The sequence below is a fragment of the Mytilus trossulus genome, chromosome 11 (genome assembly GCF_036588685.1).
Source record: "Mytilus trossulus isolate FHL-02 chromosome 11, PNRI_Mtr1.1.1.hap1, whole genome shotgun sequence".
Lineage (NCBI taxonomy): Eukaryota > Metazoa > Mollusca > Bivalvia > Mytilida > Mytilidae > Mytilus > Mytilus trossulus.
In genome coordinates, this window is record NC_086383.1 from 14,736,752 (window position 1) to 14,752,974 (window position 16,223).

A 16,223-nucleotide genomic window follows, 5' to 3' on the forward strand; every position below is an offset into this window, starting at 1 on the left:
TAAAAGTAGCTCAAGTCTTATCTTGTCTGTGTGTAAATCTCAATTGGTTGAATTTTGAATTGTGTTCCCTCTTTCCTTATCTGATGAAAGTGAATTGATGGACTACCTGTGGTAAAGTCAACTTGTATAGCACACTGCTGTTTAGATATAAAGTGGAAAACATTGTATTCCTTCACACAAAATCTTTATGGGACTCATTTGATACTGTGGATTCTTTCATTTTCATGGGTGTCAATTTCCTGGATTGAAGAAAAACTTGCATTTTCGTGAATATTTGATTTTTTCTCTGCATTCAAAGCCTATTGAAAATGTGTAATCGTTGAGCATTTGAAATTGTGGTTAACCTGTACCCACAAAACTCACAAAAACTGGTATCCAGTGAATAATAATGAATCCACAGTAGTTATAAATCTTTGTGACTTAATCTCTACTTTCGAGAAATAATAAATTTGCATTGAGCACATTATATTATACATGTTCTCCATGTACATTTAAGAAATTTATCAATAAAAAATGTATACTAAGATATTTAAGTAAAATGCAAAATGATGTGTATGTGTAGGAGTATATTGTTTTTAACTGGATTTTTGTGACAAAAATGTCTGTTATTGATCTGGGGATGTACGGCGGGTGGTTGGGCGGCCAGGCAGTTGGGCGGACAGCAACCAAATGTTTTCCGCGCATTTACTCATAAACCGTTCAACCAAAGCTTATAAAATTTTAATATGTTGTTACTGACAACTAAATGAATATCAAGTTCAATAATGATGAATTTGACTTTTACTGTTCAGGAGTTATGGGTCTTGGAAGATTGAAAAATGAGTATTTCCAGTCGTGTCAGTGCATTTTCTCATGAACTGTTCAACCAAAGCTTTTCAAATTTTAATATGTTGTTACTGATGACAAAATGGAGGTCAGTTCAATAATGTCGATTTTGACTTTTACTGTTTAAGAGTAATGGTTCTCTAAAGATAGAAAATGGCGTTTCCATTCATGTTGTTGCATTTACTCATAAACCACTCAACCTAAGCATTTAAAATTTTAATATGTTGATACTGATGACAAAATTGAGGTCAAATTTGATATTGACAATTTTCACTTTCACCGTTCATCAGTTTTGGTTCTTGTGATATTGGCAGGACACAAATAAATGTTAATAAATCCGATTTGCTGTCGTTGTGACAGCCTCTTGTTTACAGAAGTTTTACTGTGGATTCATTTATTTTTGTAGGTTCCTTTGAGTAATCTTTTTGCGAATATTTGATATCTCAAATTCTGTCAAAAAGCAAATAGAAAATTGAACATTTCAATTTGTTGATAACCTGAAGCCACAAAAATTGCTATCCCCAAAATAATAACGAATCCACAGTGTTGTATTTTAAAACAAAATGACTTTGAACTGATTTCTGTATTTTCCGTACGTTCTTTTACAGCTGGCAATGTGATGCTTCAAGAATCTGAAGGTGTTATACAGACCAGGATAATAGATTTTGGTCTAGCCAAGCGCATTGATAGTGAAGATGGTCCGAGAGGGTTCCGATCAGATATTGCTGAAGTAGTTAGAAAATTTACAGCCCTGTATATAGATGAGGAGTTTGATAGTGAAACTGATTTTAGAAAAAACTGGAAAGATAAAGTACAACAGGTATTAAAGTGAATGATAAATATCAGCTGTGACAAATAGAAACCAACCTTATGCAAATGAATACCAATACTTCTGCTTATTTATTTAGGGTTGAAAAATGCAAAATAACATCTCTATGCATAGTCTGTAAATGTTTGAAAATTGAGCTGATAAACAAACTTTTCAAAGCAGACAAAAATTCATCCTTTTCGAAATTGATTGTTCCAAAATCATATGGAAAATATAAATGCATACGTGCAATTGCATAAGGTCAATTTCTAACCAACGTAACCAACGCAGCTCATATGATAAATTGTGTAAGTGTATGATAAATTGTGTAAATATATAATAAAAAAATATAGGTTTTCATTTAACCAAAGTAACCCTCATTTCAAGAACCTACTATATAAAAAAAAAAAAAAAGAGAAAGTGTTAGCTACTCCTTGGATTTTACAACTACTGTACAAGAGGGGCAGAAGATACCAAGATGGAGGTTCAAAGTTGAAGACAAAAAGAATAATTTGTCTCAGGACAAGAATACCCCCCTTTTTATCCTCCATTTATGGGCATTATGTTTTCTGGTCTGTGCGTCCGTTGGTTTGTTCATTCGTTCGTTCGTCCAGCTTCATGTTAAAGTTTGTTTTTGGTAGAGGTAGATTTTGATCAAGTTGAAGTCCAATCAACTTGAAACTTAGTATACATGTTCCTTATGATATGATCTTTCTAATTTTAATGCCAAATTTTTACCCCATTTTCACGGTCCACTGAACATAAAAAATGATTGTATGGATGGGACATCCTTGTACTTGGGACACATTCTTGTTTCAACAAGTGACAATATTTAGTAAGTTTTTGAGCAGAATTATTTGCTTTGCAATATATCAGTCCTTTAACTAACAAAGTTAAATACAACCAATTTATAAATTAGAATAGGCGTATACTATCAAAATTTTGCGCAACAATTTTATTGTAAAATACAGACACAAAATAAACATTTAAACAACAACCCATGAGCATATCAAGATATTGGTAAGATAAATTGACTTAAATTAATATATTAGCATTTGCAATTCCTATATTTGTATTTTCAGATGGCCAATATGTATGCAATGAGTAAAGAAGATAAGGTGGAGCTATTCAGTTTGATTGACAGTGCCTTACAAGTTGTCTGTCTGTCTGATGTGCCAAAATTACAACAAGAATTAGCTGCTAAAATGAAATTTGGTAATTTTAAAGTCTTAGACATATGAAACCTCAAATTTAAGAAAAAATGATGCATATTTTTTTATAACAACATGCATGGATAGTTTTTCATTATAAAACCTATGTACATATGTTTTTTTCTGGAGAAAGTTCTTTGATTTGTCCACATTTAGATAAAGTTTACTTTCTATACACCCGCTTTAAAAAAGGGGGTATACTGTTTAACCTCTGTTTGTCCATCCATCCATCCATCCGTCAGTCAGTCACACCGTCCGTCCGTCCTATGATTTTTTTGCGATCCATTTTCGAACACTTGTATGATTTTACACATGATAGCCAAGTTGGAAATTTTTGTCACATTTTTCTTAGGAACTACATTACAAGGATTTCTGAAAGGAGTAGGTCCGGTCCGGTAAGGACCCATTTTGGCCTCAAATTTCAGGTTCATCTGACGAAAGATTTTGACTACTTTTTAAACACTTAAACATCTATTTTATTTGATTCTATTAGTTTATGTGAAATATTTTAACTGATTTTGTCATTAAAAACGATCCGATTGAAGCTCAAATATGAAAAATCTGCCTGATATGTCACATTTCAGATGTTTTTTTGTCAAAAATGAAAGTGGCCACATCGGTGTTCATCCTCAACCTTTATATATGTTATGTTTTATCATCAAATACAACTTACATTTTAATATTAAGGATGAACACGAATGCAGCCACTTTCGTTTTACACGAAAACCGTCTAAAATTTAACTAAAATGCTAGAATTGTGAAGATTTCAGTGATTTATAAAAGAATGGAAATGGGGAATGTATCAAAGAGACAACAACCCGACCATAGAAAAAACAACAGCAGAAGGTCACCAACAGGTCTTCAATGTAACGAGAAATTCCTGCACCCTAAAGGCGTCCTTCAGCTAGTCCCTAAACAAATATATACTAGTTCAGTGATAATGAACGCCATACTAATTTCCAAATTGTACACAAGAAACTAAAATTAAAATAATACAAGACTAACAAAGACCAGAGGCTCCTGACTTGGGACAGGCGCAAAAATGCGGCGGGGTTAAACTTGTTTATGAGATCTCAACCCTCCCCCTATACCTCTAGTCAATGTAGAAAAGTAAACGCATAACAATACTTACATTTAAAAATCAATTCAAGAGAAGTCCTAGTCTGATGTCAGAAGAGGTAACCAAAGAAAATAAACAAAAAGACAATTATACATAAATAACAACAGACTACTAGCAGTTAACTGACATGACAGCTCCAGACTTCAATTAAACTGATTGAAAGATTATGATTTAATGGTGCTAGTAGCCTAGTACCCGATATATGTGCACTGTATTGTCAAAAACAGCCCATATTTATGTAGCAGAAGCATTTTACTGTCTAATAAATAACTAAAAGTTTACTGTTTAGCAATTTTGTAAAACTGCTAAATTTTGGGGCCAAAAAGGGGTCTTACCGGACCTACTAGTTTCAGGGTTTATATAAGTCAGCTATACTGTGTGATGCGTTTTCAGATTTATCGATCGACAACTTCATATTTACCGAACACTTGTATGATTTTACACCTGATAGCCAGTTGAAAATTTTAGACACATTTATCTCAGGAACTACCATACAAGGATTTTCGAAATTTGGTTTCAGGGTATAAATTATTCAGCTATACCGTGTGATGCGTTTTCAGAGACATCACTCAACAACTTCCTGACTGAATACTTGCATATTTTTACACTATGATTATTATCCACTTGCGACGGGGGTAGTATCAATGAGCAGTAGCTTGCAGTTTGACTTGTTTTTGATTGCTTGCTTCCAGGAAGCAATTCGCCAACCTATTTTCGGTATGCAAAGTGACGTTAAAGTGACCCATCTGGTAGAAATCCAGTAATCACAATACGCATAAATCTCTCATTGAAATAAACTATTATCTGATTGAACATGTTATACATGTGCTCAATATCCATGCTTCTTTGTTGATTGTTTACTACAAGGTGACAATCCGTAAACTTTGGCTTCAAAACACGACAAAATAATTAGCTGCCATATTTTCACATCATAACAGACAGAGAGAGAAAAAATTGATGATTATACGATATGTTTGCATTGAAAATGATAGAATTGTGCACAGAAGACTAAGTATATGATAAATACATGCATTGGTTCAAGAATTGAATAAACGTTTCATCAGTCACTCGTTTCATATGGCTTAATAAATGTTCAGGACAACAACATAATAACCCAATGAAATGAAATTTTTCATATTTTGTACTTATGAATATAAACACAGCTTTCTCATTTGAATGATTCTACATTAGGAATAAGTGTTCCATTTTCACCCCATTATACATGCATATATGTGACAATATCCTGGTGTACATAAATATTTAATATTTATCTAGTTCTTTTCTTTTCTTTCTTTTTCAGACACTCAAAGCCTTTCAAAACAAGTTGCCAAAATCTTATTTGCCAAACCAGAATTCCCATCCACCCATCCAGACGATCAAGACCTAGAGACAGAACTTCACAAAATTAAATTAGCTATGGGTACCAGTAAAAAAACAGGACACAGTACAATGGACCAAGCTGATAGTGGTGATTTTGTAAGTGTTAAAAATACATAATTATTGTTTGAATTTCTTTGCACGATTTCTTATCAAGAGATCAAATACGTGATTGAATAATGAGATTTAAGAAAATACTGCATACAAAGAATGTTGTTGGAATTCAAGGAAAATTTGAGTTCTAAAAAATAGGAATTTTCTGTATTTTGTCACTTTTCAGGGAAAATCACATCATTTGTACCATTAGAATATTTTGACAAACTCATTTAACATTTTCCCTGTTTGGGATTTTGAAAAGTATTAATGTCGTACAACAATCACTTTTGCGTTATTGAGTCGGACATTTTTTTCTTAAGACATCAACATTTTATATGAATGTCTGTGCTGTCCAGTTATGGTAGATGAATAGAGATAAGGTGTATTTAATATGACACAGATATAGAAATGATAGCTTTTTTCTCTTTTAAAATTCTACAGAAAAACAAATCTTTTTTCGTTGAAGGACCTGTTACCTCTAAAATAGGTTAATCCTTAAACATAAACCTGTAAAATTTGCTTAAGGTTGTACGTAACACTACAGGGAGATAACTCTGTAAAATCAGCTAAACTTTTAAATCATGATGTATTGTTAAGGAAATATTAAGCCTCTCAATGATCAAAATTAGTGTTTGTCAAACTGCAATACATCCAACCATTTTTTTCTGAGAAAGTGATTGGTTCAAGTTTTTTGAAATTTTTATATTTTTTTCAAAGGGTCCAAGTAAATTTTTTTTCAAATTTTATGAAAATCAAACGAGCCAAACTAATTTAAGTCCAGGTGTTCGGTACACCTTAAAAGTGACCTCATGACCTGAGTCAATTTCAAAACATGTCCTTGTAACCCTACTTTAGTCCTAATAACTCAACACTAATTTATATATTTCCTTTTTAGATGATTGATGATGATGATGGCTATTTTACAACAGAAGAAATCAATGATGACTTTTTAGACAATCTCCGTAAACAAACAGGATTAGGATGGTGAAGTGAAAAAAAGAACACTTTTGAACAATCTTAAAGTGCTTATTTAATCCTGTACTATGTTTTTTAGTCAAATTAAGGTGGTAGCATAACACTCTGAAAAATCAGCCTAATGTTTTAATCAAGTTCTATTGTTAAAGAAATATCAAGCTTCTCAATGAACAAAACTAGTGTTTTTTAAACTGCTATATCATGATCAATGTGGGTTTTTTTCAGATAATGTGTATGGTTCAATTTTTGTTTTTTTTATTATTACATTTTTATCAAAGGGCCAAAGTAAATGTTTTGTCAAAATTTTATGAAATTAAACAAGCAAAATTAATTTCAGTCAAGGTGTATGGTACCACTTTAAAGCAGAGAAAGCATATGTGCTAAATGTTATTATAATTATGCACATTTTGAACCAATTGATAAATAGATATTTTTTAAATGCTTAAAGTTAATTTTATTCTTAAATATTCTAAGTGATTAAAAACTTCAATCCGTTTTATTTTGTGATATAAGCTGTTGTAAGCAAAAACAATCTGCAAGGCTTTAAAAATGTAAAAATGTCTGATAATTTAATTTAGAACTAAGTGCATTGTGAACCATTTGGTATATAATTTTGCCCTAAATGAAATGTATTTTCTTCTGTTGAGACAGTTTATAAATTTTAATAAATTTTCAAATAATTAGGCTTATCAAATGTTGAAAATTTTATTGTAATGAGTCGAGATACTTGCTTTGCATAATATAGAAGTTAACTTTCTTTATTATATTTATACAATTTTTAAAATATCATTTTACTATTAGGTGATCTTATCAGACATGGTCAAATTTCTAAGCTTTTCCTTATTTATATTATTTCATCAATGAAGAGTTTAGAATATAAGAAGTACAAGAGATAACACTCCAAGTGGCCGTCATTTAAAAAAAAAAATGATGGATAGGAAATTGGTGGTCTTTTTTAATACCCACATTTTTAACTTATAATTATTTTATTCGACCAGTATTTATACAAAAGTGTGTTCTATTTAGTATATAACTCTAGTCACAAATTAACATATATAATGTGTCAAAATGTATTTGTATTTTTTATATATCTTATAATGGTGCTTTTATTTTAATGGTAGAAATGTTCTTAGTCCAATACCATGGAACTCTTGTGCTGTTTTATTTTCTATTTAGTTAAGGGGTGGTAATTTTATTGGCAACATTTTAACTAATCATTGAATTGTCTCACATTTTTATATGGATATCACTGAACTTTTACAAAAACGTTTCTATAATACAGTTGTTGTCCATTCGTACAATCGTTTTCCATGTATTTGAGGTTTTTTTGGTTCAGTGTTTTTGTAATTTTTACATGTATAATTACATAAGACAATATTTTTACTATTATAGTGTAGTGAACCATTTGAATCAATTTTAATGGAAAGATGTTTATTTTTTTTAATTACCTAGTTTTTTCTGCATTATTGTAGGGAATGGAGATTGAACACACTTAAATAATTATGCTCAATTTAAAATTTACAACGATTTATATTTAAGCATATCAGATAAAATACTTTTAAAATTGAAGCAGCGTTGAGAAATATTTATAGGCTACAATTGTATGCCATAGGCAAACACAACTTATTTTTATTTGCCCTAGAAATAATTTGAATTAAATCAGATTTAGAAGACCCTGTATATGTAATGACCACTATGTAGTCAACTGTATATCATATTTTATTTTCTATAAATCAAATTTTAGTTTTGACAATCACATGCCAGTGTTGTTAGATATTGCTCAATAATTTTTTTTTGTTTCAACAGCTTTAGCTTGTGACTTTTTGTCTAGTCATAGTTAAACTTTTCTAGCATGTATTCCTTTTTAAATCATTGTTGAATTGGGTAATGTCCCCATTCTAAGAAGTAGTACTGATTACAATTAAAAAAAAATATGGAGATGTTGGAAATTTATTTCTTTATTTTTAATTTTGCAAGGTACTCAACTGACTATGCAAGACCTTCATGAGTGGTCAAGGTTGTTAGAATAAACTTGTTGCCAGGTGTTTAAGTTAACTTATTGATTTATATTTCAATACCAAGAGGAGTTCTTTGGAGAAAGGGTAATAACTTGCATGAATTATAGTTTTAGAGGCATTTTCATTAATTTTAATGTGAATTTCTGAAAGGCAGGTGTCAATAACTTGTTTGTAAACGATGAATATAGGTAATCTTATTATTCTAAGTAACTGTTTTAGTTAATTTGAATATGTAAATATTTTGGTAATTTTTTTACAATGCATGGCATTTCTATTTGTTATTTTTAGTTTGCTTAATTTTATTACATTGCTCATTGTTAAGCTAGATTTTATTGTTCTGGTTTTTTTTTTACCCACAAATTTTCCATTTTATGATACAGATTTTATATTTATACTTCAAAAACTACCAAAAAAATAAACAACTACATCAAAGTCAAAATGAAGTCAAAGAGAGGTACAGCATTTTATGTCTAAACTTTAAAAAGAAGAAAAAAATGGAAAATGATATATATCTGTTACTGTTTTAATGAAATTTTGCTCAGCAACTTGATGTTATTGTTTCTAAACAGGCATTCAGTCACAAATTTAAAATGGTTATCACTGAAATATTGGAAATTCTAAATCATTTTATTTTCTACAGGGGTTTGTTATGTTTATATTATAATTATTCTGGTGAAAAGCCAATTGAAAAGAGCACATTTTCTATGACAAATCTGACATTGTGACACAAAGTGTGAATTCCATAATAAATATGTGTGCCCTCCAAATCATTAATGCTGATATGTTTATTTGTATCTGGTTTGTTTATCTTTTTATTCATTTATAATAGATAAATAATGAAATATAAATATCTACATTTATTACTTTTGTTACATTTTTGTCTCGCCATGACGGAGTCAAAAAGCGAGACATAGGTATGCTGTTTCCGGCTATGGCGACGGGGACAGCGTCAACAATGTATTAGTTTGTGATTAGCTCAGTTTTATGGGGAACCACTAGTGGTATGTCAATGATAATTGGTATGCAGATGTATTATCATTGCCACATCTCATTGCCATGGAGATTATTTGGCTCCGCCCCCTCAGTCATGGTCTATTGACTTTGAATGGTTTGCTTACTTTACATGTATTAGTTTGTGATTAGGTCAGTGTATGGAGATCCACTTGTGGTACATCAATGATAATTGGTATGCAGATGTATTACCATTGTCACATCTCATTGCCATGAAGATTATTTGGCTCCACCCCCTCAGGCATGGTCTATTGACTCTGATTGGTTTGCTTACATTACATGTATGAGTTTGTGATTAGGTCAATTTATGGGGATCCACTTGTGGTAGGTCATTGATATTTGGTTTGCAATTGTATTAGCATTAATTGGCACAATTCATTGCCAAAATTACAAAAAGGCGAGACATATCTCTGTGATAACAGTTTATTGTTTGCTACTGTTAATTTTAGAAATTATTTTGGAAGTTAGAAATATGAGTACATTGTAATTAGTTCTATACTCACACCATTGGCATGAATAAGGGAGCAACTGCTTAACTTCACCGTGAGAGGGTATGTTTTTTTGTAAAACATATTCTGACACTGTGTGAACATTTTCGATGCTATCAATCAAATTATTTAAGTTCAACTCTATAATTTATGAGAAAAATCTAGATTCTGAATATTTTTTTTTGCCTTCTGCTTATTTCAGAATATTTCTTTGGGAAAATCCCCCCACGTACCCTTGAAATTTCCTTCATACCTCACAATTACTTCTGTATTGAGTGGAAATGTTAGAGATATTAATAGAGTCAATTATTTGATGGACTGTTGTTTGGTTTACATCCAGTGACAATATTTTATTCATATGCAAGACATCATTTTGAAAGGCTTACATGTTTAAACTATTTTTTGCAATTTTAGGGGCCAAATAAAGTCTTTTATCATACTTCTTCCTTTAGGTTTTGCTAAGTTGGGTAAAAGGAGGGGTACTGATTCAAAATCCTAGGCTTGAAAAAAACACAAAATCCTGAGGTCCTGATTTTAAATAAATTTAAATCCCAACATCCCAGATCCTAAAGGGTCATTCACGCAATCCCGAGCTTAAAAACACCAGATACCGGAGTCCTGATAAGTACATGTTATCTGGGTGTGGATATATAGATATAGAAAAATATCAGCCCACAAGCCAGAATATGTAGCTTAATGTAGAGTGAGTCTCCATAAACTCTATCATCAGAGTAAATATTCCCACAATGATTAGATAGCAATTCCTTAAGATATATGTGTTTCTAAGGAATACATGTTTTTTTTTTCTTTTTTTTTAGTTAAATATAATTTTTTTGACTTTCCTGGCTGTTTCTCTAAATTTGGTCATGACACTCTTCTTTGTTATACACAAAATATATACCTAGATATTTAGCTGGTTCAAAAAGAATTCCTCCCTAAACAATGTGATTTCTCACTAATTATTAGGGGGTCATCCATAATTGTCAACAATTTTCCAACGTGTACAAAACATACACTTTTTTATCCCCCCATCCTAGCTCAAAAATGTGTACAACCATTTTCTGATTTCAAAAAAAGAATAAAAAAAAAAATGATTACAAATAAAAAAGATCAAGTCTATTATAGTTTAGTTTAGTTTAATACAGAAATTTGCATTGAAAATGAACTGAAACATATCTGTCTGTATGATAAATAAAATAAAAGTGTATGGGTTTTAACTCCATCCCTCCAGGTGTATTTTTTTTACACTTTGGAAACTGTTTGGCAATTATGGATGACCCCTTAGTAATAAGATATATATTTTGGTGTATCTAATGATGGTGCATGTGTGTCTGACATGTTTCATCTCATCTTGACCTCATTTTCATGGTTCACATGTCAATGCTAAGTTCTTTTTGTTTAGGTTTGTTTTTCAATTATTGATAGTAACAGATCAAACATATTGTGTGTACAAACTTTTTCTATAGTGTATATGTCTGTCTAACAGCATTTATCTTACCTGAGTTTCTGTGGTTCTTTTACATTTAAGTCTTCCAACTTGAAATCAATGGTCAGTAAACCGGGCGATGTTGATTGGAGTTTTTAACTACCATGGCTGGCTATACAGACCTCGCACTGACGTGTCAGCGTGTGCACTCTTGTTGCAACTATAAATGCTCTTGGATGAACAATATTTATATTCTTAAATGGCAGTGAAATGAAACACAAAAAGCTGTGTTGAAATTATATGTAGCTGATATCATCTGGTTCACACACTCACCGTGATATACATAAAATAGCCTTTCCATGCTGATGCGGCGTAAAGCAATTGCCAATCAATCAATCATCTGGTTTAGGTTTTACAGGATTTGACTTTTAAACAAATCTAATATGTCTTACCTAATAAAAGGCACAGATTTATCATAAATCACAGAGGACCTCTATTAAGGAAATCATGGAAGGAAATACAAGCCCAGGAATATCGTATCAGTTTGGAGATATATACTCCCTATGCAGATATGCTGTTGGAATGTTGCTACATAGAAATTGTAAGTTCACAATTGGGAAGCTGAAATCCTCTTTTTAATCGAAAAGTTTTGTTTTCAACCGACCCTCATTTTCAATTTCTAGATGTGAGTCAAGATATGAGGCAGACTTAACTGTATCTGTTGTATCCTTCATATCTAGTTCGATGGGAAAGATGCGTTTAACATTATCACCAAACTTTGAATTATTTAGTAAGAGAACACCATCCGGCATATAACAGAAAGTAAAGTTAAAGAATATTTCCAGCTTTCTATTTTTCTTCCTACGAAGTTCCTGTATGATTCAGCCTCATTATAATATAAAAACAAGGTCGGCAAGAAAAGGGGCACGTTTGGTTCCCATTTGAATGCCGACAAAACACGTGCTCCTAACGTAAAAAAATTGTTGTCAATTTAAAAATCAAGCATCTTGATAATGTCAGTTTCAGAGAAAAAAAATGTATAATCCACACATCTCAACATGTCAAAACTGAAGCACAACTAAAAATTGAAGCACAGCTAGAAATTAATCACAAATAAAAAAAAAAAATATAACTGCATGCATAAAGGAAAGAAAGAAGGCAATATAAGATGCTGAATCACGATTAAATCACAGTAAGTAGTTTGCAGAGTTGAAGTTGGAAGGCACTGAGGGGCCGGCTGGATGTAACACCTACGCTTCTGGAGTAAGTTCGGTAAGGGTCATATTTTGCCCAATTATAAAGTTCAATGCTACAAGGTAAAAAATGTTTTAAGTTGACTTATATAGTTGACTGTCATAGTTTTATTCTAAAGGTTTGATTTTTACATCCTAGTTAGATCAAAATAAGGGTTGTTGGTGAAATTTGACAAAATCGACACTGATGATTTCAGCTAAATTTAAGATCAGAAAACATATAGATCGCAGCCGTCGGCAACCTAAATATTCAAGTAAGACATTTAAAATGTCATTACAAACATCATTGTCAAAGATCTGTGTTGTCGACGTATGCGCTCTATGTTTCCTGTCCAAATATTCAATGGAAATTGACCCATTTTCAAAAGGTATTTTTCGTTAATAATCAACATGAGTACTATTTGTGACGTCATGAATAAAACGCAGGAACGTAAATTTGCAACAAAAATACTTATTTTCTATCGAGTCTGAGTGACTGTAGGCTGTTATTCATTGTGATATTGGTAAATAAATCCCAATTTGAAATTAATGTTAAAAATATTTATACCTCAGGCATAGCATACCTTAGCTGTATTTGGCAAAACTTTTAGGAATTTTGGTTCTCAATGCTCTTCGACTTCGTACTTTATTTGGTCTTTTTGACTTTTTGGGATTCGAGCGTCACTGATGAGTCTTCTGTGGACGAAACGCGCGTCTAGCGTATATACTAAATTTAGTCCTGGTATCTATGATGAGTTTATTTACAACCACTGGGTCGATGCCACTGCTGGTGGAGATTTTTTTTCCCTCGAGGGTATCACAAGCTCAGTAGTCAGAACTTTTTGTGCTGACATGAATTGTCATTGATATAGTTATATTTATAAATTAACTGTTTACAAATTTTGTATTTTTTTTAAATACTAAGGGTATTCTACCTCAGGCATAGATTACCTTAGCTGTAGTTGGCAAAACCTTCAGGAATTTTGGTTCTCAATGCTCTCCGACTTCGTACTTTATTTGGCCTCTTTGACTTTTTTGGAATAGAGCGTCACTGATGTCCCACTGATGAGCCTTGTGTGGACGAAACGCTTTCTCGCGTATAAACTAAATTTAGTCCTGGTATCTATGATGAGTTTATTATCAAACCTACTCCCGTGTGGCGCAAATACAAAATTTTATTATTGGTATCTATGATGAGTTTATTTACAACCCCTGGGTCGATGCCACTGCCGGTGGAGTTTTAATTCCCCGAGGGTATCACCAGCCCAGTATGTAGTCAGCATTTATGCTGACATGAATTATCAATGATATGGTCATAATTATAAATTAACTGTTTAAAAAACATTTCAATTTTTTAAATACTAAGGCTTTTCTACCTCAGGAATAGATTACCTTAGCTGTGTTTGGCAAAACTTTTAGAAATTTTGGTCCTCAATGCTTTTCAACTGAATTTCGTACTTTATTTGGCCTTTTTAACTTTTTTTAATTCGAGCTTCACTGGTGAGTCTTTTGTAGACCAAACGCGCTTCTGGCGTAAATACAAAATTTAGTCCTGGTATCTATGATGAGTTTATCTACAGCTAAATGAGGAACAGCAACATTGGAAGAAAAAAGGCATCTGGTACAGAAAGAGGTATACGAACAATGGTAGGGGAAAGAAAAGTGCATAGTAAATTGAGGCAGTGTGTGTGAAGAAACGAGGAAGCTGGTTAAACTGGAAGAAACAAGGCAGGTAAACAGAAGTTATGATGGTATGAGGTCTGGAAGATGGGACCAACTAGGTTGCAATTCAAACTGAAGTCGGTGTATGATGTAAATTGCCAAACATCACAAATCTAGCAACAAAGGGTTTAATAGATGACCCAACATTTGTTATTTGCATTAAGCCAGACACTTTTGGCATTTATGGGAGACCGGGGTTGAGTGTGCCTGACACAAGGGTCATTCCAGTTAATTTCTGAGAGGTGGGGCTCGATGGATAAAGAGATTTTTTTTAAAGGTATCAGAAAAAAACATTATGAAAAACTACCTTTCAGATCTTAAAATTAAGACCTATCAGATGAAGAATTTTTGTTCATTTTGGGTGGATTGGTTATCATGGGGGAAATTGACCTATCAGATTTTTTTCTGCAACTGAAGGGTTGAACCCATCAGAATTTTGTATCAATATCCATTCACTGTATTGTGGACAAAATTCAATTCAGTCATAAATATAATACCAGATGATGTATGAAAGTCAAACGAAACTGTCTGAATAGATACCAAGCAGCACCCCTAAGATCTGACATAGGCATTTTTGTAACCCCTAAGATGTAATTAGTTTTACCTTGCAAACTACTGATTAACTGTTGCAAAACCCTTCAAAGTTTTTTGCGAATAATTGTGTGTGTTAGATGAAAACAAAAATGCAATTACACCCCCTAAGATTTATAAATTTCACCACCCTCAGAAATGATCATCCATCCCCCTTTATCAGATATTAACAAATAAACTGGAATAGCCCCAAGCTCAATGGGGCACCTACTGGAAACGCCTCTTTATAAATTAAGGCATATTTTGAAAGTTTTTGTAGTCCTTTAAATTGTAGCGTCGTGACAAATTTGGTAATGCCATATCAGCGTTTTTGATGATCGTATATGTAGTATAAACACTGAATATATATAAGCAGTGAGAACATTTTACGATGGTCGAAATACCTTGAAAAAAGATATATAGATGAAGATAAAATCTCAATACAAGAAGCTACTTTACGCCAGATCGCAGATATGTAACATATAATTACTGTATAGCACCTGAGATTACCCCTAATTTTTTGTTTGATTGTCCCTCTGGTATCTTTCGTCCCTCTTTTTTTCACGTTAATAGCCACGAGAAAACTTCCCGTGTTTTCAGACACAGTGTATATAGTTTTCGCGGGACCTTATACATTCAACTATTAAATTCGGTTCCTTATCTGTTGAAAGAAGAAGATGATGTATCTATGAAATACTGAGTGAATATGGTCACGGTACTGAGTTGGATAGACTTTGATTTTTTAACAGCTCGGATGCATAATTTTTTTCCGAAAGTAAAAAAAAAACCAACTGTTCCGGCGTAATTTTCACCTGCGGACCGATATTGATGTTATCCTATTTTGTACCGCATCTCGGAGTCGTCACAACTGAGTAACCCTCGGGTTCCTACTTCCCACCACTCACCAGTCTAACAACTCTTAGCTAGTCAAGTTATTATTGACTGAACCCCCCCCCCTTTTCCCGAAATTTTCACCGACTGTCCCAATTTTTTAAATTTTTTATATATATATATATATATATCTTTTTAATGTCAAAAAGTTTTAACAAATTACCTCTAAGAAAATAAAGCAGAACACAAATCAAAATTATAGCTTTTGCCAGTTTTGGAAGAGATAATTAAATTTAATTAAACTGAATAAATAACATTATGTTATACATTTGCATCTATTTGAATCAGAATTTGAACAAAATTTTGTTGATATTGTAAATATATTGCCCCATTTAAATATGCCCAAAATATAGATGTGTTGTAACTATCTTGAATAAATCCGATTTATCATTTATGAATGAATATTTTGCTCCCCCTTTTTTATATAAGGAAATTTAATGTCGACGTCATCTT

General features: G+C 32.1%; 1 protein-coding gene across 1 annotated transcript in view; it reads left to right on the plus strand.

The window, feature by feature from the left end:
- The window catches only part of LOC134690771 (uncharacterized), a 28,410-nt gene extending 19,137 nt beyond the window's left edge, over positions 1-9,273 (plus strand). The window contains exons 9-12 of the mRNA XM_063550814.1: positions 1,434-1,645; positions 2,716-2,848; positions 5,265-5,440; positions 6,333-9,273. Coding sequence (XP_063406884.1) covers positions 1,434-1,645; positions 2,716-2,848; positions 5,265-5,440; positions 6,333-6,425 — 614 coding nt within the window. The 3' untranslated portion in view covers positions 6,426-9,273. The remainder of the gene's footprint in view (positions 1-1,433; positions 1,646-2,715; positions 2,849-5,264; positions 5,441-6,332) is intronic.
- Positions 9,274-16,223: the final 6,950 nt, after the last annotated feature.